At 31.8% G+C, this 27,483-nt stretch overlaps 1 protein-coding gene across 6 annotated transcripts in view; it reads right to left on the minus strand.

Annotated features, from left to right (window-relative positions):
• Nucleotides 1-14,571: 14,571 nt before the first annotated feature.
• The window catches only part of Grik2 (glutamate ionotropic receptor kainate type subunit 2), a 604,302-nt gene continuing 591,390 nt past the window's right edge, over nucleotides 14,572-27,483 (minus strand). For 3 of the 6 annotated variants that reach the window (XM_041653577.1, XM_041653579.1, XM_041653578.1), the window contains one exon: nucleotides 14,572-16,359. In XM_041653577.1, the coding sequence (XP_041509511.1) occupies nucleotides 16,195-16,359 (165 nt within the window). In that variant the 3' untranslated portion in view covers nucleotides 14,572-16,194. Of the gene's footprint in view, nucleotides 16,360-18,507; nucleotides 18,647-20,030; nucleotides 20,118-27,483 lie in introns of all 6 variants that reach the window. The other 3 variants (XM_041653582.1, XM_041653581.1, XM_041653583.1) reach the window with 3 other exon arrangements.

A 27,483-nucleotide genomic window follows, 5' to 3' on the forward strand; every position in this document is an offset into this window, starting at 1 on the left:
GGACTGAATAAGCATGGGATGAAACCGGACTTTCTGAACGTGGCAGACAATGAAGGCTGATGAGAAGCCGAGGACAATGGCACTAGGTTTCGATCCTAATACATGAACTGGCTTTGAGGGAGCCTAGCCTGTTTGGATGCTCACCTTCCTGGTACTGGATAGAAGTGGGAGGACCTTGGACTTTCCGCTGGACAGGGAATCTGGACTGCTCTTCATTCTCAAGAGGGAGGGGGAATGGAGTTGGGGGGGAGGGGGAGAGAGGTAGGGACGTGGGGGGAGGGGGCGATGTGTGCGAGGAGGGGGAGGGAAATGGGAAACGGGGAGGAGGCAGAATTTTTTTTTTGCAACAACTAAAAAAAAATAAAATGAAATAAAAATAAAAGAAATCCCAGAGGCAAAAGGTAGATGTGAGAATTTAAGAGATGCCGACTAGAAATAAGGCAAATTAAGTTGGGCATTTATAAATAAGAATAAGCTTCCATGTGAATTCTTTTTGGAATTGGGTGGCAGGGCCCCAAAAGACTCAAAATTTCAAAGAAAAAAAATGAACAATAGTAGTGAGAGGAGAGTTGAAATACATATTCTCTGTTTGACACAGTTATTCCAGTCACCAACACACAGCATATAAATTTGCCTCTATCAAGGCATGAGTGGGGTGAATTAGGAAGCCTACCATTCCTTTCCAACTACTGACCACTGATGGGCTCTGGAGGCAGCAAAGTCATTATCTTCATATTATCCACTGTGAGCCTTTCAGGCTCCACCAAATAGTCACATACTTATGGTCACCCATACATTGCTAATTAAACCTATTAGGTCACAAAATTAAAAAAAAATACATAAGAAATAGAGAGGAGGAAGAGATGACAATGGTGGGAAAGATGTAAGAGAGGGTGAGAGTAGCATGTTTTACTGTATGTAAGTCACAAACTTGTACACAGGCACCAGAGAATTTCATAAAAAATAGGATAGTGTTGCACAGGTGAGAAAGATTCCTCCTCACAAGCTAAAACACAAAGAGTTTTGCATTAAGCGGGAAAATCGTCAGCCCATTTTTGTTGATGTAGATTCAGTCACTGAAACATTTAATTGAAATCTAAAGCTTATAAAATGTACTTAGTGGATGTTTGATACTTTTTATTGAAACAATTTCAAAATTGAATTTTTAGACCAAAAGTAGCACAAATTGTTTCCCTTAAAACAATTTCAAGTATTCTTATTGCATTAGGGAAGACACTAAATTGATCAGGTGAATATTGAGATTGTTAACAATCGAGATGATAGTTAACAATTGTCATCTTCTGTCCCAGTTTCCTCACTCAGATTGGTCTGGATACATCACCAAACCTACCTGGGTTCCTGGCCTCCTACTTGCAGTTACCTACAAGTCCCTTTCCTCTCTAAGTTTGATCTATTCTTTCTTAACACTTTGGATCAGGATCACAAAAGTGTTGCAAAAATGATTACTGAATTAGAAATGAACAACAACTAATTAAAATTTAATTGCTGAATTTGTGTTGTTTCTGGAAGGTTTGGGTGTGCAGTAGTGTGTGACCTCATTGCAGTCTTCAATATTAACATGCAGTGTGCACACTCTGCCTATGCTGCCATGCCTTATAATGCTAACAGATGTATGTATAACACTCTGGCTGCAAGATCTTTGCAAAGGGTGATAGTTTTTCTCTGTGAATACAAGACTTTTTGCTCTTATAGAACTATAATTGTTTAATCATGAAAACAAAATATTAATGTTTTCTTCTTATTATTCAGCAAAGATGAATCACATTAGCATATATTTTATTTGTTTCAAATTGAAAGGTTTAAATTTAAAACAACTGTTATATTTTCTGAATTAAATTTCATGTAACATTATTAAATACATTTTTGCTTGATATTAGGGTAGGATTTCTAACAACTGATGAAATAGCCCTAATATATTTATATAATTTGTGATATATATTTATGTGAGACCTCATTTTAGTATTGATGATTTGAAACTAAATATTCAACAATTTTAAAAACATTGAAAATGCACTATACACCTTGTATAGTATCAAATATTGTATAAGAATTATTCCGTAAGTAATAATAAATGAGTACAACACAGTTCTTTCAAAACTGGTTTTATCACCTTTAATAAACTACAGTTTTATATAAATAAAAGAACTACATTAAGATATTTTCTATAATATATTATGAAAATGTACATTCATTTTTACACACATATACATATCTATATCTATATGTTATTAAGAAATACAACAATTTGTGAGAGAGACCAAAATTTTTAAGTAGTCCTCTACTAGTTCAATTCTAATTTACTTAGAGTGAATTAATCTCAAAATTTCAGTCATTCTTAGCATTAAAACAAAGACTACTACTTACATTTTAAAAATTATCCTATTATGTGTTTTGAATAGGTCTGTTGGCAGTGTGAAGAGTCAATTAAAAAGCAAGCAATAAGGAGAAAGAAAGCTAGAAAAATGGTTTATAATTAAACTAAGCTCCATACTTGGAGGATCATGGAACATGCAGTATTTCGAGGTCTTTGTTTATTTTCCTCTATGATACTTTATAAGGCTGGTCTTTGGGAAAAGGCCATATTTTATGTTACTCTTTGTAACTTGATGATTATCATAGACATCAAAATATAAATAGTCCAGTAAACATTTGCTAAGTATATAATAATTACATTAAAAATATACTGCACTGGTGGCTACAAGTAGGTACAGGAATTATTAAAAGAAGGTAAGCTTCCGAAAACAAGCTCAGAAAAAAAGATGGCTTTTAATATGGTCCTTAATCTCAATAGTTGACAATAAAAGCAACATTATATCAATAATAATTAAAGAAAAGGTCATGAATTTGAAGGGAATTATGGGAAGAATTAGAAGTGAAGAGGAGTGTGTAGAAGTAACACAGAAGTAACACAGGGGTTATGTATGAAATTATCAAAGAAATAAAATTGTTCAAAATAATTTAAAATTGCACTCAATGGCTCCCAAAACATTGTGGAAATGGGGGCAGAAAGAAAGTAAGAGCTAAAACACAGAAAACAGGGATATAATATGCCATCTTCAAAGCACGGCATAGCTATCTGTGTTATAAATGCATAGAAGTACAAGTTCCTGCACTAGTCCTTAAAAAACTAGCCCTGAAAACTGCCAGTCATGGATCAGGGAAGCAAGAACTGATGGACCCCAACTATTTCTGGCTGAACTCATGATTTATGAGATATTCTGGGAGAAGAGGCATGATTGTCTACAGCTGCAAAACCACTGGTGAGCTCACTGGGCTCCATCAGATAGCCCTGCTTCCACATTTACACAGACAGCCTTGGCTAAATTCAGGTTATTAAACAGATAAGTAGATATTTATTTGTGGATGGGGATTTTTAAGGAAAAGCCAGAGGGTGGGGTGCTAAATGGTGATGAGAAAAGATTGGAGAATAACAGTAACTAAAATACATTGTCTATATGCATGAAACTGGTAAAGATAAAACTTAATTGAATTTAATAAAGAGCAACTAAATAAAAGCAGCATTTCAAAATAGCATAAAATGCTGACAATAAGTCAGCAGTACAATAATTTGGACATTAAAATTAGCACACCTTTGTTCATTGGAATATACTTTAAGGAAAGTAAACTGTAAATGACATAGTGGTAAAAGGTACTTATGGAAAACATAGCTAAATCATGCAAAATCAATCATATTTAGGCTCTTTGGATCCCTTAAAACATTAAGTAAACATTTACAATGATGACATTTTCTAGGAGACATTGCCTAGAAAAAGAAAGACATATAGGAATTCAATATCCCATCACAGAATTTGGTCTATATTAGCTAAGTTTTCTACGTCAGCACCGAGTATATATAATGCAGGAGTGAATTTTGCAATTTATGTAGTATGGCAAAATCTTTTGATGTGTGTCTTTTGATGTGTGCTGCTTAATGTAGTGTGGAAAGGATGGTCCCAGAACCTTGTTTTCCTACATTAGTGCAAAATTTGAAAAGTGGAAAAAAAAATCTTTTTTGAAGAGCGAAAAAATTTGAAAATTTGAAGAGTGAAAAAAACTACCATTTTTAATGTAGGAGTCAGGTGGGTCTCCCAGGAAGAAAGAACACTGATGTCACTGTATTTCTATGTTAGTCATAATCAAAACTGCCACCAGATTCCTATATCAGGTTCTTCATATTTATGGCATAAAGGGCATTGATTTTTCTTCTGGTAATTAATAATTACCACAGTAATGAACTTCTCAACTTTTAGTGTGTTGGTCATTAGGAGCTATTTATGGATTCCTCTCTAGACATTGTGGAAAATAATAATTTTGAAGTATCATTGTTTGACTGACAATGAATATGTCCCTTCCATTCATTTTCCATGATCATCTTCTTTGCTCAAATCAAAGTAAGAAAAAGTCAAAGATTTTCTTCTTGCTGGTAATTTTGGCTGAGCCAATGTATCTACTTTATTCATGGATTTAGTTACTAGCAGTATCTCTAAGAGGATGCCTTTAAAGTATCTACTTTTGCATAAGATTTGAACTATGACTTGTATATATGAAAGCAATTCCTTACAATTATGTAAGAAATTTTCTGCTCAAATATCAAAGGTGCCCTCACCAGTATTAAAATAAAAATACATCTCTTCTGCACAAATCTAAATTTACCCCCACTCTGTTCATTTTCCTCTTTTAATACACGAGATGGAAAACCAGAAAAGGGTTGAACCTGGCAGAGCTTTTAAAAACCCAACCCAGGTAGCAGTATTTGTTCACTGGAATCAAAGTTTCTCCTTTAAATGCCATAGAGTCTTGACCTTACACGAAGAAATACAGGCAACTAATGTTATCTAATACTAAAAGTTCAGCTTTGAAAACATATATACAAGTGCAGAGTATATATATATATATATATATATATATATATATATATATATATATTCAAAAAGGCTATGAATTTAAAAGAGCAGAAAGGAGTTTGTGGGATGGCTTGATGTGGAAAAAAGGAAGATGATAAATGTAATTATATGGTAATCTCAACTTTTTAAAGTAAAAAAAGAATAGATTGTATAAGCTTAATGTGACTAGTAAATGTTCAGGATCATGTCACAAAGTTTCTATACCCTACTGAAGGAACATGAAAGTGATCAGCAAAGTGGCCATATGTGGACATTATGGAACTAAAGGATTAAAGCAACTTGGATTATAAAACAACACAAAGAAAACATTAGATGTAGGAAATGTATTTAAAAACTAAAATCAGCAATTTTAATAAACAAAAAGTAAACCTTCATTTTTAGGTTGGACTTTTTCTCCATAGAGCTGGATTTATAGATAGACACTGTTTAAAATTGACTTTGCCATGGAATACCTTGTTTTATTCACCTATAGTGATCAACAATTTTGCCGGATATAATAATCTGGACTGACAACTGTGGTATCTCAGAGTCTGTAGCACATCTGTCTGATGCCTTCTGTCTTTTTGAATTTACATTGAGAAGTTGTGTGTAATTCTAACATATCTTTCTTGATATGTTACTTGGCCTTTTTGCCTTTGTGGCTTTTAATATTCTGTGTTCTATGCATTTAGTGGGTTGTTTATTGTGTGGTGATGGGAACTTTCTTTTCTGGTCTAGTTTATTTGGAGTTCTGTAAGCATTTACTTCTTTAGTTTAGAAAAGTTTTCTTCTAGGACTTTGTTGAAGATATTTTCAGAGTCTTCTCCCTCTTCTATTTCTATTATTTTTGGGTTTTGTCTTATTACAGTGTCCCAGATTTCCTGGATGTTTTGTGTCAGGAACATTTTAGATTTAACATTTTCTTTGAAAACCGTATCTATTCCCTCTTTCATATCTTCTACACCTGATACACCCTCTTCCATTTCTTGTATTCTGTTGGTGATGCTTTTATCTATGGTTCCTGTTCTTCTACTTAGAATTTTTATTTCCAAAATTCCCTCTTCCCTCACATTGTCTTTCCTTGATTGCCTGTATTTTATTTTTCAGGTTTTTTTTTTTAACAGTTTTACATGCTTCCTTGTATTTTTTTTTCTCTTGACTTTCTTTAAGGAATTTATTCATTTCCTTGGATGTTTGTATTTTCCTGAATCCCACTAGTTAATTTATTTATTTTCTTCTTATGGAGCATAATTATCTTCATAAAGTTGGTTTTGAGGTCATTTTCTTGGGCGTCTGTTGTGTTGGAATATTAAAGGCTTGTTGTAGAGGATAGGTTCTGTTGGTGACATATTTTCTTGTCTGTTGTTTCTTGTGTTTTTATACTGGTATCTAGATGTCTGGGCTTAGGATAATTAAAGACAAATTCTGAGGTTGTCTTTATTGGATGAGTGTTTTCTTCCTGAGTTTCTGTTTCATCTCTGGTCTTCTGATTTATTTCACATGAGTTTCTTCAAGACTGTTCTCTGGTAAAGTGAGGAGACTCTGACCTAGTTATAATCTGAGAACTATTGTAGGCAGGCAGCCTACCTGTACTTCTATGTGGTCTCTGATGGAGTAGAAAATCTTCACCCCAGTTGAGGGATGGGCTTTCTGTTGATGATCTGGTCTCTGGTAGAGCTGAGGATTCTCCACTTCCTGGGATATGATGACTAAGAGGAACAAGGCCTGGTAATAGAGTTCGGGGTAAGCCAAGATAGCCAGAGAATGTAGAAGCTTCAGGGGAGGATGGCCTTTCTGGGTTTTTCCCAGCCTAAGAGGGCTCTACTTTCAAACCTTTACTTTCAAATGTCATTATTAATCATATTGATCAAACGTTCATACACACTGAGTTTAGACAGTTATAAGAATGTTGTCATTCCAGCAGTTTCCTTATTTTTTTAAATGGTGATCCATTTTAGTCCTTGTCTATTGGTCTTTATCAGAGAATTAGAAGAAGTCAGTCATTAAAAATTATGCTATAAGAATTATCAAGTCAAACTGGCTTTCAGTTCTTCAGACATATGTCATGATGTTAGCTGGGTTTTCTATGAAAACACTTAGGAAAAGTCATGACATGACATTTTTTAACAATCTCTATATAGTTTTAATAAATTAACATAAATCTCTCTGTTAGATATTTAAATTTACTTTATCATAATATTCAGAGTGATCATATTATAATCTAAATTCCTTGATGAATAATACAACATCATAACAAGTTTCATACCTATTTTGACACCTATTTAAGCCTTTCTTTAAGTGGAAGACCTGATTTTCCTTACACACAAATTTTCCTTTAAGACATATAGTTATCCTCCTGGCTATGGGAAGTAGACAAAATTGCCGAGGAAAAAACTGGGCAGGAAACCCTGACTGCTCTTTGGACTGGAGAGGGAGGGGAAGAGGAGTTGGGGGAGGGGGAGAATGGTGGGAGGAGGGGGAGGGAAATGGGAGGCTGGGGTAGGCGGAAACTTTTTTTTCTTTTTCTCAATAAAAATTTAAAAAATAACAATAATAAACTGGTTAATAAAGAAAAAAAAAAGAATGTTAAAGTTTCTCACTGCTCTGTGTTCAAAGGCCAAGTCACAAGATCACTGTAGGACTGTAGTGTTGGATTTTAAGCTCCCTATTAAAGAACCTCTGTCACTCCCTCTTCTGCTTTCATATCGTCAAGCACATACTAAGCTTTTGCATATTACATGAATTTGATGTCACTTTTAGGGGCTTTCTTGGAAGGCTTTTTTTTTTTTATTCATACATGTTGGTCACTGTTTCTTTCTCTGGGAAACAAGATTTGCAAGGAGTTAGCCACATTCATGTAGGCTGAGCTTTTCAGGGACTCTTACACAGCTTTAGGTCTACTTCTATTACTGTAAGAGATAGACTCAAGTGCACTTTCTTGTATCTGTGTGAACAACAGCTATTTCAACCTGATTGTGTTTCACTCAATTTCAGTAAGAATGTTTTTAGTGTCTGAAATCAAGTGTTAGGACATTGTTTACTTCAGCTGCTCAGAACTTGTGGGAAGCTTGAGATGAAATGAACATGTTAATTATTTCACCTTAGCTATGTGAAATCAACAGGAACATGAGTCACAAATGAAATAAAAGCAAGGCAAATTAGGGATTTATACTTTGCACATAAATAAGAAATACCCAAAATGGGTAATGAAGTATGAGTTATTAAAAGTATAATATATACCTTTATATCAAAGAACATACAATCAGCAATAATGGTAATAGAAATTAGGTATTTCTGTGAGAAATTACATTGTTTCAATACCTTGTTTATTCTTATAAATATATATGTTTATATTTTTTATTATCAAATTTATCAGTTTGATTAGTTAGCCAACGACATATCATCAGACAACAGAATCTGACTAAATAGAGCTCCATTTGTAATATCACTTTCCAGTTTGTGTATATATTGTTAGTAGAATATTTTATTAAGGTCTGTCTCCTCTGAAACCCTGACAGGAAGCATCAAGACACATTTTAATCATTATCAGTACCACAAATTCTGATTTTCAATACATGTTAGCTGGTTTTATACTTTTAAATTTTGAGATGTTTACAGATGCATAAAATATTTGAGCCCAACTGCCTCCTCTTTCCTCCTCTCCAACTCCTCCTGAGCTCCTCTCTTGGGTATGGGATCATCCATTGGTGCATTACTAAATTGTCAGTGGGTACATCACGAAAAAAGTAACTCTTTCTCACTCAGTAACCATTAATTAAATGCCAACAGCTCTAAAACTCAGGGTGGAGCTTTTGGAACTCCTCCTGTCTACATGTTTGGATTTTAAAAATAAACTAATAAACATGATTTTCATAGTTTTGGCAAATGTCAACTTTCATTATGGTGACTAGGTTGCCAAAGAATCAAAAAGAATTTATTGGAAGAAGTAATCCTATATAAAGTAGACTTTATAAATAATTAAACAAAAGATACTCAGAGGGACAGACAGCCTATCGAGTGTTTTCTTCCCTTGCTAAATTTCAAGAGAGCCATATGAGAAAAACCAACTTTCTGCAGGTGTTCTTAACCTGTGGGTCATGACCCCTTTGACAAACCTCTACCTTCAAACATGTTTACAGTACTATTCATATCAGTATCAAAATTACAGTTATGAAATCACCAAGAAAATAGTTTTATGGTTGGAGTCTCCATGACATGAGAAACTGTATTAAAGGGTCTAAGCATTTGGAAGGTTGAGAATCAATATGGTAGAGAAAGAGCAATAGCAAATGTGAAGTGAACCATTAAGATTAGAAAGAACTGATTAACTGGTGAAGGGTCATCATAGAAGCTGTAATAAGTAAGCAAAGAAAGTGGCCAACAAAACATGGCAAAGTATGCAAACAAGATTGACATCCCAGAAATACCAGGGCAATCAAGATCACAAACACTTTCCTCTATTTCTAAATTTTCTTCAGTGACAGAGTCTTCAATTTTTGCCAGCATGTTTCTGCTTTAATTAATGTCTACATTTTCTAGCTTCTCTTATAAGAAGGTGATACATAACTAATTTCTGATTGGTAGAATATATATAATATTTAATAAGTATCCTCATGGGGATAAAATATATTAGTTCATTCACTATACTTTCTAGAAGATATACAAATCTACACATACATACATACATACACATATGTGCACATACATACGTATATATACATGACACATATATTTCTTCTAGCAGACATACATACATGAATATATGTATACAAACACACAGGCACATATACATACAAATATATATATGACACACAAATATGTGTTTCTTTCTAGGAGATATACATATATACACAAAAGTACATATATATATATATATATATATATATATATATATATATACACACACACATGACACACACACATACACATACACATGCCCTGTGTGGAGTCACAATACTTATCTTAAACTGTGTAAAATTTGAAAGAGATACTTGAAACACATGATAAACAAGAAAAAAGTTTAAAATATATCAATAAAATATGAACAAAATATATTTTCTATTTAATAATTTAACTTATACATTTTTCTAAAATGAAAAGGTCTAATTTTTTTCAGTGAGTTAATACTGTCTAATTAGTGTTGAACAGTAGTGGCACATGCCTTCAATCCAAGAATATGGGAGGTAGTGGAAGGTAGATCTCTGTGGAATTGAGTCCAGTCGGCCTACAAAGCAAGTTCTAGGACAACCTGAGCTGTTACTGAGAAATCCTGTCTCCAAACACAAAAATAAATATTTTAATTAGATATTAAATTATATAAATTAATCTTACATTAAATATTGAATTCTGACAGTACTAAAGTTTTAGTATAACGTGGTAATCTCCATTAAAATTTAGAAAGTAGTGACTATTTTTTAGGAACAGCCAGAGATGTACTGTTTAAAGTTGCTTTTAAATTGGGCTCTTAACAAATGTGTATATAAAATTGTGTGAGGAAATACATTAGTTAGAATTCTAAAAAGCTTGCTGTTTATGGTGGTACACAAGAATGCTTTCTAATCTACACTTTAACACGTTTCTTAAATTTTATTAGATTAAAATTCTAATTATTTGAATTAGAGATATGCCCTCAAGATATATATCACAGTGGATTCCAAGTTAGCATTATTTGATAGATACTAAAATAGAAATATTTCTTTATAAGAAATGTTTTGCATTCCATTAAATTGCAGTATTTTCTTAAAGATAAATCTCATTTGAATGTTAAACATATTTTTCTTACACAATTATAAAATATTTGATAAGAAGAGATATCTTAAAATATTTCTCCATAAATAGTCCACATAAATTCAGCTACATCATTACTCAAGTTAGATGAGCATTCTCTCACAATAAACAACGTTCCCAACTGATGGTCATTCTACTGTACATCATCATAAAGATGACAGAGTTAACTAATGACATTCTCCAAAACAAGAGGCCTTTGGAATACACACTAAATGCTATGTTTCCATCAAATCACTCCCCTCAGAGCTCAGAGACACTCTGTGGCAGAGACGGTGGGAAGAGCGAAAGAGTCAGAGCGCATTGAGGACACCAAGAGAATAAGATCCTATAAAACAGAATGATTCGCAACCTTCTTAATGCTGGAACTCTTTAATACAGTAACCATAAAGTTATTTTTGTTGTTGCTTCATAACTGTAGTTTTGAAACTGTTATCAATTGTAATGTAAATATCTGTGTTTTCCCATTGTCTTAGGCAACACCTGTGAATTCCAAAAGGGATCGTGACCCACAGGTTGAGAACCTCTGCTAAATCAACAAAGCAAAGTGAATGAGTTAAGTCTGGTTCTAGGAGCTTCTCTTGGGCTCTCTTTTCCTTCTGTTGATTTTCCTTCTCCAACTTCAATGTGAAGGATTTTGTTTTATCTCATATTGCATTCTGTTGTATTTTATTTTTATTTCTTAGAAGTCTGTTCTTTTAAATGAGAGCCAGAGAAGAGGAGATTGCAGGACAGGTGGGGAGGAGCTGGGAGTTGAGGGAAGGGGAAAGTATGAACTAATGTCTCAATAAAACCTCTACCACGTATAAGAAAATAGAAAAAACAAAAGCTTAGGTAAAAAAGTCTTCTGTAGAGGTACCAAACAGGAACTCACATATATTAAAATAGTTTTACAGATTGGAGAAATACAAGAAATAGTTTAGAACAGAGGCTAAAATAATAGGTAGGGAAAACTAGGAGGAAAATACAGAGTCTTCAAAGTTGAGTTACAAGTCATAAGAACAGCTGTCTAGAGAACAAGGAAAAAGATAAAGAGAGGAAGACAGTAGAAAATTATGTTAAGGTATTTTTCATGAAACTGAAAAATAATAGCTACATTGAAAAGTCTAACAAGGGTGAGTACATTAGAAACACACAGACGCACATATAGGATGAGGAGGAGGAGAAAGAGGAAGAGAATTCTGAAGAACTGTGATTTTCTGCCCATGAATTAAGGTTTTTGATAGCAGTGTGATCATTGAATGAGAAGATAAGGAAAACAAATACAAAAATGAGGCTGAGGAGTAAAGAAGAGATAGAAGGAGAGGAAGATAGGGAGGGGAAAAGAATAAATGTCTTAGTAAGACTTGATGCAAGGCCAAATTATTATGAATTATTTTAGAATAAAAGTGCTTTTAGACATAAAACATCTAAACCCAATGGGTCTATTCAGCATTCCTATAAAAGCTAACAAACCTTAAGAATAAATAAAAATAATAAATTGATGAATGTTGTGGGAAAGAATAGAATCATTACAGCAATGAGACAAAAAGCATCACCACAAGACAAGGGAAAGAAGAGTTCACAGTTGCACATGCTGCCGGTCTGTTTGCTTTTCAGCACATAGTGGAGCAAAGTGACTCAAATTTTATATAGATTTAGGACAGATATAACCCAAATTCTTATTACTACTGTTCTACCTTGAAAAGCTGACACTAAATCCCAAGATAGTTTCTTTACAATTCTGTGCAAAGTCTATTGACATAGTCGAACACAGATGAGTTTATTATACTTTTCATGATCTAAGATTGCTACAACTTCTCTGCTAATTTTATCCATAAACTAGAGTACCTTCAGGGAACCTGGACACAACTGTGGCTAGCACTAAAATGACTAGCCTGAATCTGTGAATGTATGTCCTTTCTCAAAGTACAATGTTTCATAATAAACAGACGTCAAAATCTGTCACAATCCTAAAACGCTTTGGAATCAGTAGGGTTTAGTATACATAATACTAAATAATGGTGCTATGAAATTTGTATTTTGTTCACATATGCATATATATATACATAAATGAGCAACAAAATATCTGAAACATTGTCTTCAATAAACTATTTTTCTCCATTTTATATATTTGTAAATTAAACTATAGTCCCCTTGTGTTCCCATAAAAGTTAGGGTTGTTCAGTAGTAACTGTGTGTGTGTTTCTTTGGTGTTCCCATAAAGATTCAGTTATTCGGTTGGGGTATATGTGAATTTTAATCTCTAGTGTCTTCCTTCTGCTGGGTTTCTCTAGCTGCAGTTCATGTGCCTCCAACTATCCTCTCAAGTCATAAGTTATGATGGTGAGTAGAGCAGGTGTTTCTTTTGATTTCTAAAAATTTTCCTCTGAAAATGATGCTGCCTCTCATAGGCTTTCTTCTTAAATAATTTCTTTTCATTGTTTAATATTAGGTTTAAAAGTAATTGGGGATCTCATTTATTATAACCCAAATTAATATCTCATATATGTATAAGCACCTAAGAGGAAAATACCTGTCCATAATGTAAACATTCCTCAGGAATTAGAATTGTACAGAATATATATACTATAAGTATCCAAAAATTCCCTAAAGTTAAAATGCAGCAAGCTTGTTACATATTTAGAAAACCATTAACTCAATATTTTAATGAAATCATTATCAAATTTTACTAGAAACCAAAGTCATTATCTTCTCACTACTTAACAATAAAGTTCTAATTTTATGCCCAATGTTTGATTAGTAAACATAGTGATCAATTAAAGTTTATAAAGTACTTTAAAATAAAATTAAAATATGATTTATTTAAAAATTAGTTTTATAACATATGTGAAATCATAAAAATGCTTAAAATTATTTCCTTAAAGTATTTTTAAGAAATGTCTGGTAAGAGTTCTTTTTTGTTTAATGAACTGTATCAAATGACTATTTTTAATCTAATTTCTCATTGAATGTTCAAATTCTACATATCACATTCTTTATATTCATGGAATTTTCCTACAATATAAATACTTGAGATTTTTTTAACTGTAAAAAATAATATTGTCAAAAGAAATAAACTTTGTATTGTAAAAATACTTTTGTAATCTGAAAAGTTAATATTATTTATGTTATTTGAATTTGTTTACCACTAAACATATCAGTACAGATATTTTAGCAGTGATTTGTATAACTCTAAAATTGCAGCATAAACAAAACAGTAAGTGAAATATGACAACAATCCTAGTACAAAAATACTTAAAGCATTCATTTATATAAACTTTAATTAAATTGTGGCAATTTGAAATATAATTATGAATATTTTAAGAAATAATTTAGGAAATTTTACCAATGGTTTACTGCCAGAAGCTCCAATTATAATTTCACAAGTAGAATTAATTAATTAATCAGGGAAATCAGTTGAATCTAACAAATTTGTTTTTCAAAGCATAAATGTGCTATAATTTGTGTTTTACAGTTTCTACTAATGCATTAAGATATTCAATTAATTACTAATATACTGTCTCTCTTTGTTCCACTGTTGAACTTTATTGACTTGTCAACGAAGAAATTCTTAAATTAGATATGAGTGGAACTTCAAATAGTTAAGTGATCATTACACAGTACAACACAGAACAGTAAATGTACTCCATTTCCAATTAAAAGTATAGATAAGACAAGGGTTGCCATCTCCACAACCATGGTTTTTCTCATACCACCTACCCTAAGTTTAAAAACAATGTGTTTGTGAATGTGCCTGTTTGTGTGTGTGTTTGTGGAGGGAGGGGGGGGAGAGAGAGAGAGAGAGAGAGAGAGAGAGAGAGAGAGAGAGAGAGAGAATTCTTGCTGGCCATTTTCTTTTTGAAAGAGGTTGAGAAGATTCTAACTTGAAGACCCTAAGAATTCCTGATGTATACTTCCTACACCAAATCACATGTTACATCCATTTACACATGCACGAGAAATCAAAGCCAAAGCTGAAAGTAAAATGGACATAATTTTAATGGATTTTTTAAAATTTTTGTGCATTGGATTCAAACAGCAAACTGTGTGCACTCAACTGCTTTCACAATGGTGTCAAGAGATCTGTGTCATTTTACCATTTACACACAATTATTCATTACAATATGTTAGCCGCCTTGTGGGAGTCAGGGGTGGGGCATGGTAAGCAGTGGTGGTAGTGCACCTAGCTTTTATATTATCTAACTTGAAAATATTTCTCTTCTATGATTCCTTTTTCGTGATAAAAATAGTTTTCACCAAACGTTGGTGGTGCACACGCACTACCATTCATGCTTGACATCACACCCCTGATAGGAACACATGTTCTTATTTTGTTGATAAAAAGTATTACAAAAATTTCCATACAAAAACTATTTTCATAGAAATCTTGCATTTCCACAAATAAACCTGAACACTTTTTTTGAAAAAAAAACTGCTCAAGAATTTTGTTCTTTTAACATTGCGACTCTTGTTAAATGCAGTCCACTTCAGAGTTCTATCATGTACTTTTCTGTAGGTGACAAGTCCCCATTCTTTGTCAATGAAATCTGCCCAGGCTCCATCAAGATCTTTACAGCAGGAATGAGACTTTCAGTTGGCAAAACAGAATGACAGAACGAAATCTTCAGTCTTCCACATAACCAGCAAAACTAAGCCCTGTTTTACAATGTATCATAAGGATTGCAAAACATCATCTTTTAACGTAGAATCTCTGAACCAACTATTAGTATTTAATTTCGGGTGTAGGTTAGGGTAAGGGTTTTTTTTGGGGGGGGTGGAGAACATGTGGGAATCTGATTGGTTTGCCGGTTAAATACTTGCTGTATTTTTTAGGAAATAAAAAAAAAACATTATTGTCTTTATGATTGCCATTTATATCTCAATCCATGACACAGATTATTTTTAAAAAAGAAAGAGAAATAATGGAAGTGGTCTGCTTTCTGTTTCACCTCTATGGAATTCTGATGTGTTTAGCTTTATATTTTTCACATTCTGTAAGCACATATTGTCTATTCAGATGATGATTGAGTATACTGACTACTGGGGGCTAGTGACATCTCTTCGATTATTTTTGTGACCGGGGGACTGTACTGTTTCTTGCAGCTCTATAATTTTTGCTGATTTCACACATTTTTTATTCTTATGACATTTTTATTGGTTTCCTTTTTGGGTACCGACATTCCATCTCATGGTAACAGTTGAATTTCTGAAGGAACCCGCAGTTTCTCCCTGGACTGCATTTTAAATCAGCCACAACATTTGGATGTAACATTCACTCAAAAGGAGGGAGGAACCCATGATAAACAGTGTAACCCCATGTAACTTGGTTGATCCATGGTGCTTGTAAATCAAGTCTGATCACTGCAACTGCTTAGATCACAGAGTCTCTAGTTCATAGACACAGCGGCATGAGGTAACTCATTTTATTTTGCACAGGTTGCATATTTCCACAGGAAACATTCTCGCTAAATTGTTTGGAAAAAAAAAGACAACAGTTTGTGCTTGGGTGGCTGGCCTCCCAACTTCATGCCATGGTTTCTTTACCTGGCAACCTTCTGTCATTAAATGTGTGCATGTTGATAACTTCTTCTGTTTTCACAATGACTGGTGCCTGTGGCTTATGTTTTAGCCGACGCTGGCACTTCAGGGACATCCTCAGTTCTTCCACCATAGCACTACAGAAGGACCGCTACAGAAGAACACAGAGAGATTGGATATTATAAACGTGATAGAGGGACAAAATTTTACAATCATTCTCACATACTGGCCAGCCTGCCAGCCTAAAACATTTAGACTATTCCATGGTGATTAAAAATTATTACATTTTAAATGAAAAAATAGAATGAGAGTATCATAGCATTTGGGCTATTTAAAAAATTACCACCTGATAGTGAAATATTCTCTCCAATAATAATTTCTGTTATTCAAATAGATTAAATTAGGTTATATTTTGATATTATGTAAAGTTGGTTAGCATTATGAGGCTATCTACCTTAAAATTTAAACATAAAAAATCTCTATTAGATACTCAATGGTGTTTTCTAATTAATTATAATAGAAAATGTACTTTTTGGGTTACAAGATGATATACACAAATGGTCTCTAAACATTGTTTCTCCATTATTTAACTAAAATAACAAAAATGGCATTAGACAAACAAAAATATAATACAATTTCTGTAATTTAATTATAAGTTTTGCTGTTATTATACATATGCACATTGACAGTGACTAGAAACATACAAGATACAATCATGAAATGGAATATTGTCAAATTTTAAACACCTAAGCAAACATTATGTTTTATTCATGATAAAAGCCTTCATAACAGAAAGCAGAAAACAATTTACCCCAGGTGAAAAGGATAACATTTTTCACGTTAATGACTCTAATATGAATAGCCAGAAGCTGTACTGATGATCCCTAGGTATTCATGCAGAATTAGTGGAAAACCTATTGCCAATAAGATGAAAGTCATAGAGTCATTAAAGTGAAATAAATTTTGTTAGTCTCTTTCCTCTCTTGATTAAGACACACAGAGAATAGGTCCCTGAATCAATGTCATACTATAGTTCAAATTTAGATGATCTGAGTCTGAAATTAGAATCTTCTGTAAAAAAAAAATCAAAATGTACACAAAATACAAAGGTGGACATTTATAAAAATTCACAAAAAAACTGAAAGATGATATGAAACGTGATGAGATAATAATAGGTACTCTGAGATATACTATTGAGTTAGTCATTGTTGCTTTGCAGTTTATCATCTTAGAATCCAGGACAAAATAATATAGCATATGTGTATATTTTTTTAAAACCATTTTGCATGTATAATCTTTTGTGACACTCAAAATAACATTACAGATTATTTATGTCTCAGTTTGTTGATGCAACGTAACTCAGAGAAAAAGTGACTTGCAACTTCCCACACACACAGTAAAACAGCCTGTCTATAGTTTTGTGATATTGACATAGCTCTAAAATATTTTTATTCCTTTATGGCTATATCCTCACTTTTTCTAAAATGTTCTTTAAACCTGTGTTTATTTTGTTCAATCTTTAAGGGGGAAGTTAGTATAAGAAGATATGTTTATCAGCATATTAAAACAAGTCAAATCTGTGTCTCCTGCTTTTCCCCCAAAACTTCTCTGAATCATTCCCTTGTCTTTACCTATATTGCTACTGCACTTCCATAGTCTTTCTCTTTTCTTCACACAGTCATCCCTGCTTGGGTGTACCTGCGGTGTTGAGTCCTTAAAAGCATAGTTTGGGTCTAACTTTATTTAATTGCTTCAGCACACAAAGTTTCGTTCAGAAACCTCCTTCTATAGGCTACTTTATCTTCGTCAAGTTGGTTTTCTTCCCTCACCACATTTCCCTAATTGTTCTTTTATCTGTAGCCTCCAAGTTTTAGAGTTCCACTCTCACTGAAGTATAAAGAGATTGAGTGAGTTCTTGTTGATTATGCACATCTATGCTCTTCAAATAGCAATCCAGCTAGCCATAGCTCTGCATGACTCTAGTGTTTTGTTTTTATTTAACAATGTCTCTTCATGCATTGCATAAAGGTTTGCTTGCATCTTAGGAACATCACAAAACACAATGAAATTCTTCAAGACTTTGTACCTTTAAACAGTAAAACAATTAATGTGTTAGAACTTGTAATGGGTGAAGATTAGATGTTAGTCATGACTTGTCCAAGGATTACAGAATTGTTACCTGGAATTATGAATTGTGTTTTTAATTATAGCTTTTGAAATTCATGACATATTTTAATTTAAGGCTATATATACCACCACCAGCTTGTACATTGGAATGGTGTTGCTTATTGCTTAATACCTTCTATTAGATGTATTTATTAACAACATGATGATAATGATGATGAAGATGATGATGAAGACAACACGGTAGAAATGGAAAAATCTGACTCCAAAAGGGAGAGGAATACATTGTCTTGAGGTAAAATAGTCTTGACTCTCTGTTGAAACATTTAATAGAAGAATTGATTAATATGATATAAGTAAAATATAAAAGGTAGAACTTGATCCCATTGACATTTAAAACTGATATAAGATGTGAATGAATGTAAATAATTTGAAAGACAGTTTTGCTTAATATAGAGTTTCCAAATATCGGCTAATGTTTAACATCTTTTTCAACCTTAACCTGAGACTATTTTATTGTATAAAATTCACAACAAAACAAAGTGTAAGCATTAATATTTGGGCTAAAGGAATAGGCTAAGTTGTTTGTTTCCATGGGAAAAACATTAATGAGCATACACATTCTCTTAGGAAAGATTCTAATTCATTTATAATAAGGTATTAGTTCTTGGTATTTAGTACTTGCTTCAGACTATACCTTGATACATATAAAAATTTTAAATTATTATCCTATGCTACCAAATTTATAGTTAATATAAAATTTTTCTTAAGTTAAATAATCAATATTTTTTATCTTTTATAATCTTAAGTGATATGTATACATTTTAGAACCATATCAAAACTATAAATTGTAAATTGTAACCTCATTTTCTAAACAAACCTGAAATGGAGAAAGCTTTTGCCAGAGAACTTTTAATCAATCTGTGGTCTTTACTATACAATTTCAAAATGCCATTTTGGTTAATTTTCTCTCTGAATGAGCTGAAATTTGTCAGGAGTTTCCTCACCTATCAGTGTGCTATTACCAGAAAAATAGTTTAGTTTTTGAATAAAAGCACTATGAAACAACAGGTTTTCTTCTATTTTTCTCATTCTGATCTTCAAAAAAATTTTGTTACCATAAAATTTTAATTAAATTTCTGATTAATTTTTATTCATTTATTAACAGTTAACCCATTTCATCTACCTCAGTACTGAATTACAAATTTCCCAAATAGATACGTGTATATGTCTCCAGAAAATTCACACAGAGTTTCTGATGAGCCTTTATTTTAGTTTGCGCTGCCAAAATTTCTTATGATGTTTAAATATAACTTTAATTCCGTTTCATTCAAGAGAGACCAGTTGCTTTTCTTAGTTTTAAATATGGTTTTGGATTCTCTTTTATTTAAATTTGAAATGTCTTTACAATACTCCTGTGTACTTAATTTGACTTTGCTCAATTGTCATTAACAAATAGGAGGGAAGAGTAACAAGAAAGAGAAGGACAAAAGGAGACATAGAGTAGAGAGGAAGGAAGGGAGGGAGAAAAGTAACAAGGGAGTGAGGGGCAGCAGAGTTTCAAACCCTTTTGGGGGTGAAATCCATGTATTTTGTCATTCAGGTGGATGTTCCCTACAGTGAAAACAACAGTAAAATGTTTCTTCACATTAAGGCAACAGACTACAAAAAGGAAAGTAAAGGCACAAGGATACTAACCATCATTAAAAACCTCTTTTAGAAAGTTTCAAAAGTTTACTAAACAGTGTCTGGTTGGTATGGTGGCACTAACCAAATAGAAGATTCCTGAAAATGAAAATTTAAATCTTTGAGCTGTTAGCATGTATAATTGCATTAAAATAAATAAAACTCTTCATAAAATTCACTACATTGAATGAAGCAACCTGTTATTTACACATCCCTGGAAATGAAAGCCTTGAATTCTTTTACATGGCTTATTTGAAAAGTCCTATGTTATATTTTTATTATAAGTAAAACATAGTAAATATAAATGATTTAAAATTACCGTTGTTGTTTTTCCAGAATTATTTTTTTTCTGAATAACTTGCCTTTCTAACCTATAGATGCATGATTCACATGACAGAAGAATTTAGATAGCAAGAAAAAAAAATCTAGCTATAAATATGCTCCATGTTCAACACTGACATTTTTGTTAAAACCGACAGTGGATGAAAAATATCTAGTTCCCTTGTTTTCAAGTTTAAGTTTGTCAACCCTATGTTAAATAAATCTACTTGTCATCTGAGGATATAACTATATGATATGTTTTACTGTCTTCCAACATTTTTGGTGACCTTTTGTCCTATTCCTTAAAAATAAAAATTTATGTAAATATTATTCTATTTTTCATTGAAAAGTATTTACAATCATTTTTTGCCTCAAGGGATTAAACATCTATGGAAAGATTTATTAGTCATATACTCAAGAACTGAGTCATATACAGAGTCATTGAGAACAGTCACATAAAATTACATCACATTAAGTAATATCTAACAAAACAAGTAAATTGTAGGAAACATGTTATGTTATATAATATTTACATAAATATTGACATATTAAGAATGATAAATGTCATTTATGTGATCAAGTAAAACTTCTCTCCTGATTTATTTGATTATAACTGAAAGTTGTTAAATATAAAATACCTAAGGCATACCTCCCAAATGTGAATTGACCTATGGCTACATGAACATAGGAAGGAAGCCATGAGTTATGTAAATGTCTAACTAAATCACTGAAACTGAAATACTTTAACAACTTTGATCATAATATTGTGTTATTGCAGCATTTTTGAAAAAGGTAGGATGTTTACAAAAGCCTTCTCAGAGGAAAATTTACACATCCAATTTTAAGACATAGTTTCACTTAATTGCAATAATTTTATAGAAAATAAAACTTAGCCTTGACAATTAAAATTGTAGTTTACAGCTATACACATCAACAGTAACAGAGTGGAGGCAAGAACCTTGTTATTTAACTTTTTTTCTTTGAATATTGTGACATAATACCAGTCTCTATTGTCCTGAGCTCATTGCTAACAGCATTTGCCTAGATTCTCTTTTGAGTAATCTTTAATGATTGCATATGACAGTTATAAATCAAATGGAAAAGGTATACAAAACTGAAAAAATATTTTTCAGAGCATTAAACAAAAAACATGCTACTCTCGGCCTGGGGTGTTTTATATTAATAAACATACTAATCAGTACAATAATAAATACAAATATTCTCAGAAGCCTTCACTTCAAACAATATTTAGCCAATATTTTATATCGCAGTTTTCAAGTTAATGAGACTGAGAAAGGGTAGCACCATTCTACATTTTTCATCAACCATACTTAAACTAGGAAGACCAATAAAGAAGGGCAGCAAGTTTCAGAAGCTTTTCAGTGCAGCATTTTCGGTGTAGAAATGGATGCTTTTTAAGACGAAAGGTGTTGATTATCACATTCCTGCTAAAAGTCTCATCTACACAACTAACAGACAGGCTCAGGAAGCTTCTGTTGTTAAGACAAAGCAGCTAAGATGTGCCAACTTTATCCTTTTTAACAATGCTATTAAAATAACAAATGACATTCATATTCCAATTATATGAAAATCACGATAATTAATTTTGATCTTTTTTTAAATTAAAAATTTTAACTTTAAATAACATTAACAATTGGTTGTAAAAGTTGGATAATATCAGAACTCGCTTATAACTAACCTGATGCCCACTGTTCAATCGCCTCCTCCCCTTCCTTAGCCTTTATTGCCCCAACTTCTGGAAACTGCAGTTCTACTCTTCGCCTCTATTTAATCAACAATTATAGCTTCCACATGCGACCGAGATCATTCTTAACATAAGGGTTTCTGTTTCTACACATGTAAGAAATGACAGTCTCTCATATCGCTATTTTTAAGTATTTTAAATATAAACTCAGATGTCTGTATATTGAGTCATTTGGAAGAGAACCTGAGAAGTCTTAAACTCAGTGACACAATAGTGACTTCTGATTCTACATCTTTTAAATTCCAAAACCAGTTCTTCAAATATTGGTGACAGAAAAAGAGTTAAAAAGTAAGTATGATCAAAGGCTTCAATCTCATGATTGAATTTAACTACCTAATTTTCACATGTTCTCAATACAACTTCATGAGAAAAGAAACAATCAAGAAACTAAGAGTGCTTGCAGAGGACCAGAAACCAGCCACAGAACCCACAAGTGGCCCCAGGGCATCTAACCTTTGACCTCCATGGGTGCCTTCACTAACATTCACAGACTCACACATACACACACATAAATAATATTAAAGAAGACTATTTTTTAAAGAAGTAACTAAGTACATATGTTTATGTAATAACAATAAATGAAAAAAAATTTTCTTCGATTTGACAGAGAGTAAGGAGTGGAATGTGGGAGGGTTTGAAGAGGGAAGATAAAAAGGAGAAATCTTATACTTAATTCATAATCGCAAAAATTAAAATAAATATTAAACTAAACAAAACAAAAAATGAATGAAATTTCGAGGTACAATTTCTATAGCTTAAATTGTCTAAATAGTATTGGATCAGTGTCTCTGGTTGTGGAAAGTATAACTAACTCTGGAGATACATATCTTCTTCTCTACTAATAATAAGTTCAAGGGTCTTGGGAATTTCCACCCTTCCTTCCTTCCTTCTTTCCTTCCTTCCCTCCCTCCCTCTTCCTTCCTTTTTTAACCTAAATTAGGAACCATGTTTTAAAACTTGTAAAGCCACACATTAAAATGTAGAATGATTATTTATCAATGTCCAGCCTTGGTTTTAGTGCTATAGAAGATGAGCTATGGCAGGAATGGCAGGAATGATTGGCTGATTTTATAGATTAGTGAAAAACATGAAGACAAATATCCTATGTAATTGATGTTTATATAAAAGACATTTTAAAAAGTTACCCACTAGTGCTTATGTATATCATTGGCGAAACAGAAAACCCTACTTCTAGACGGTGACGTAAAAATTACAACAAATAGATTACTTATTCAGTTTTATTCACAATTTTAGTTTGAGTTCTAAATAAACTTATATTTTACAGCTAAATTGTCTTTTGTTGAACATCTTCCTAGAACTTCTAACTTTTGAAAACTAAAATGCAGTTGAACTTCTTCCACTAAATATAGCTGTTGTATATATTGGTAATTTATTTAAGCATCACTTGTAAAATGCAAATTTTGGAATAAAACATTTATGAACAGTTTCTTAGATTGTTTGTATTGCTTGACTCTCTCCATCCATCCATCCATTTATCTATATGTTGTTATAAAAAGCAATATTTCTGTTACAATTCTTCAAAATTCTGAAAGTAATTCTTACAGAAGGCTACAAGTACAGCCTGTTTTAATTTTGGGGTTTCTATGAAATGGAATATGTATTCGTTTTAAAAATTCAATATCTTTTGTCCTGAAAATTTAAACTAAGTAACTGATTTCCACTTATCAGAAACCAAACTGAGCAGTTGAAATTTCTTGTTCCTCTACTCCTTATATTTACAGTTATCTTCTATATTTATTATAATTATAGACAGGAACTTTCTATGTATACACACACATTTTGTTTTGATTTCCATGAAATATTTAACTTAGAATTGTCTTACTTGAAACTTGCCATTGTTCTCTGTTAGTAACAAGTATTGACAGAAATTGACTATGATTGGAACAATGGTATATTCAAAACATGTAGTTGTAATGTCAGGACAGGAATGTTTTCAGGGTACAATACACATATTGAGATTTTAATAGTTTGGTATTCACTTTTAGTTTATAGTTTTCAGACATGTTAACTATATTTGCTTTGTGATTAAAATGATAAGTAATCATTTTGGAAATCATTTTATATTCTTATGTTGAAAAACTCAGTAATATATATACAAGATATACAATAAAAACAATGTGTATGGGAAGATTTATTTTAATTACATAATGAAAAAATAGTCCCATAAATAAACCAAATAAAAAAATCAAATTTTCATGCTATTAGTCTTGCTGGAAACCAAAATAATACAAATTATGTCTACCCATTACAAAAAGGAAACTCAGAGTAGTTAAAAGGTGAATTATATATGAAATGTTAGAAATAAATTTATAAAAATTAAACTTTTTAGAAATATGTTTTCAAATATAGTTATAATAGCTAAAAGACAAAATTTTTCAAATGTTTATTTATGCATTTGTTTTTATATGTCTGGGTATTTTTTTCTGTATGTTTGTCTATGCATTTCATACTTAGTGATCATAAAGAACAGAAGAGGATGTTGGACCCTCCAAGAAGAGGAGTTACAGATAGTCCTAGGGTTCTGGACCCTAGGTCATCTGTAAGAGCAAAAAGTGCTTTTAACTACTGAAATATCTTTTTAGCTTTGAGAAACAAACTTCTATTTGCTATGCAGCTCCCTTCAGTTATGGAGAACTTTGTAAGGAGATATCCATGCCCTAAAACAAATGTACATTGTCTTAGATGGACAAATAATTCTTTGAGTGTTTATATAAATTCAACAGTTAGTGGAATCTTAGAAAACATCTATAAAGTCAAAGAAAATATAATGCAAACATTAAATATATCTGGTTATAAATTTTTATTCAGACAAATAAAACATTTTTATATAATTCAAAGTTGTCAACCAAAATAGAGAAATATAAAGGAAAATACTTATTTCAATAATTTATATATAAAATAAAGTTTATCTTTGATGAATTATTACTTATATCATTATTAAATTGTTAATTTGAAAATGAAGACACCATTAAGTAGAGATCTGAAAACAAAATTTATAACTTTAAAATCAGTAATGTGTGCAATTTTCTGCGTTTTTCATTTTTACCTAGCCTGCCTTTTGTTTAACTTTAAAACATATCAGAAATATGAAAAAAGATGTAGATTCAATAACCTGGGTTTTAAATTATATTTTAGAAGAGGAGATTGCAAACACATTTTATTTCTATATTTAAATGGTATTTACTATCTTAATTTTATTATTATCATTAGAGATGAGAATTTACATAGACTATTACTTGTTCATAAATTTCAACGATAAAATTTGTAATCAAGTAGGGGTCTGTGTCTTGTTTATTACAAATTGTTCAGATTTTTTTGTGTAAAATACTGTAGACTGAGTGAAGATGGTGGAGAAGAGGAAACTGACAATGGAACACTTTGGGATTGGATTATTGAATGACAGCCTTTTGTTTTAATTTAACCTGAAGATAATTTTTCTTAAAAAAATATTAATTGGGAAACTTCACAAGTATTTTATTTTAATTTATAATAAAATCTAAGCTAAAAAGTGATAAATGCTTAATGATTTAAAATATGACTTTGTATATGTATAGATTTAGTTCACAAGACAATCCAGATATTTGTTTAATTATATTGAACTTTTGCATAATCTAGCCAGAAAATTTTTCCAAGAAAAATAAGGAACGAAACCAGAAACTAAATTATCATAATGAATAGGAGGTATCAATACTAATAATGCAATAACTGTTTAATCTAGCATATTGAATTACATAGAATCAGTGATATCCCAATTTTATATATTTACAAAGAGTTATAATTATTTCTATTTTTAATTTAGTGGTCAGAGATAATAGCTATTTTAGACAAATCAGACTAAGGGAAGAAGATGGAAAATAGATATATGATAATTAGAGATATTAAAAAAGATAGAAAATATATAGATAGAAAATAGCTAGCTAGATAGATAGATAGAGAGATAGATTTAATTTTGCCTTGAAGATTTGCCTTCTAGGTGTTCCTGATTTTAAAGTGGAGTTATGAGTTAGGTTTCTCTTTTCAAAAGAGAAAAGTAAAATTGGAAAAAAAAGACATCCATATTGAAATAAAAAATATAAATGAAATAATGTATTAAGAAGTATAAGATTGGTGATAGGATAGGTAAATAAAAGATAGCCAGACTTAATGTTTGAGTATAGTTTTATATGAGTATATCACCTTCCACCTGTCATGATGTGGGGGAGGAATCTTTCGAATGATGTAACATACAGCTAACTAAGCATAAAATAATATGCAAGTTGCAATCTTGTTCATCACACTTATATCTTGCAGAAACAAACTCATGCCAAGTGACCAGACACATTACCCACTACAGTAAGGGAAAATTTCTGGACTAATTAATGTGCAGTCTAACTGCCTGTCCTGAAATCACTGGTGGGATTATTCACAGAAGAACAAAAGACAATGATCACTACAGTCAAATCAAAAAAGAATAACGCTGGGAACCCAAGGATAATTTAATGTGGTCAGAGAAATGTGCAAGCTAGAGAGAAACTGAAACCCTGCAGCTATGGCCGGGGACAGGTGATAGAGATATGCAGAGACAGAGAACCTTGTGTTCATTATAGAAGCAACACAGGTCTGTGTGAAAATGAGTGAGTGTGACTCAATGTTCAGTACAGTTGTTGCCTGGCCTACTCTCAATATATATTATTTTATTTAATATTCTTTTAAAAATAATTTTAAGTCCACAGATTGCTAATATTGAGAATCTGAAGCATTCAACTGACTCAGTGAGAGGTGGTAACTGCTAACTAGATTTATTTTAAAAATTAAATAACCACACCCCTTGAGATTTAAAAAAAGAAATGATTTTTTTTTAATTTTTAAGAACATAGCTCAAGTAAATCAAATGAGGAAACATCTAGAGATACCAACAATACAATACCAATAAAGTCTAGATTCAGTTTGTTTTATTTTAATATTAAGATAAACTTAAGAGAACCATTACATATAGATGGTTAGACATTCTCACTAGAAAACCAAATAATCTTTCATATATATAGGAGTTATTATAAAATAACCAAATATCACTTATTGGAAATTATTCAAAAATGTCAGTTGATGACTTGATAAGATTGTTCATTGCTTTGTCCTTTATATTTTCTTACAAACCCATTTTCACACTACAGAAAGAACCACAGTATCAAGAGTGGACTTATATGTAGCCAACTAAAATTAACACAACGGAATTTGGCTTAGCTATGTTACCAGAAATAGTCAACCTTAATGTTGTTAGGAAATAATTTATATGAATGTCTGAAAATTTGAAAATTTATACATTATTATGTCAGATAGAATAGGGGTATCAAAATATTCATTTGTCAAAGATGACTAAAA

This window comes from Microtus oregoni, unplaced genomic scaffold, assembly GCF_018167655.1.
Source record: "Microtus oregoni isolate MIOR12 unplaced genomic scaffold, Mior012 000006F_ref0000085, whole genome shotgun sequence".
In the NCBI taxonomy this organism is placed as follows: domain Eukaryota; kingdom Metazoa; phylum Chordata; class Mammalia; order Rodentia; family Cricetidae; genus Microtus; species Microtus oregoni.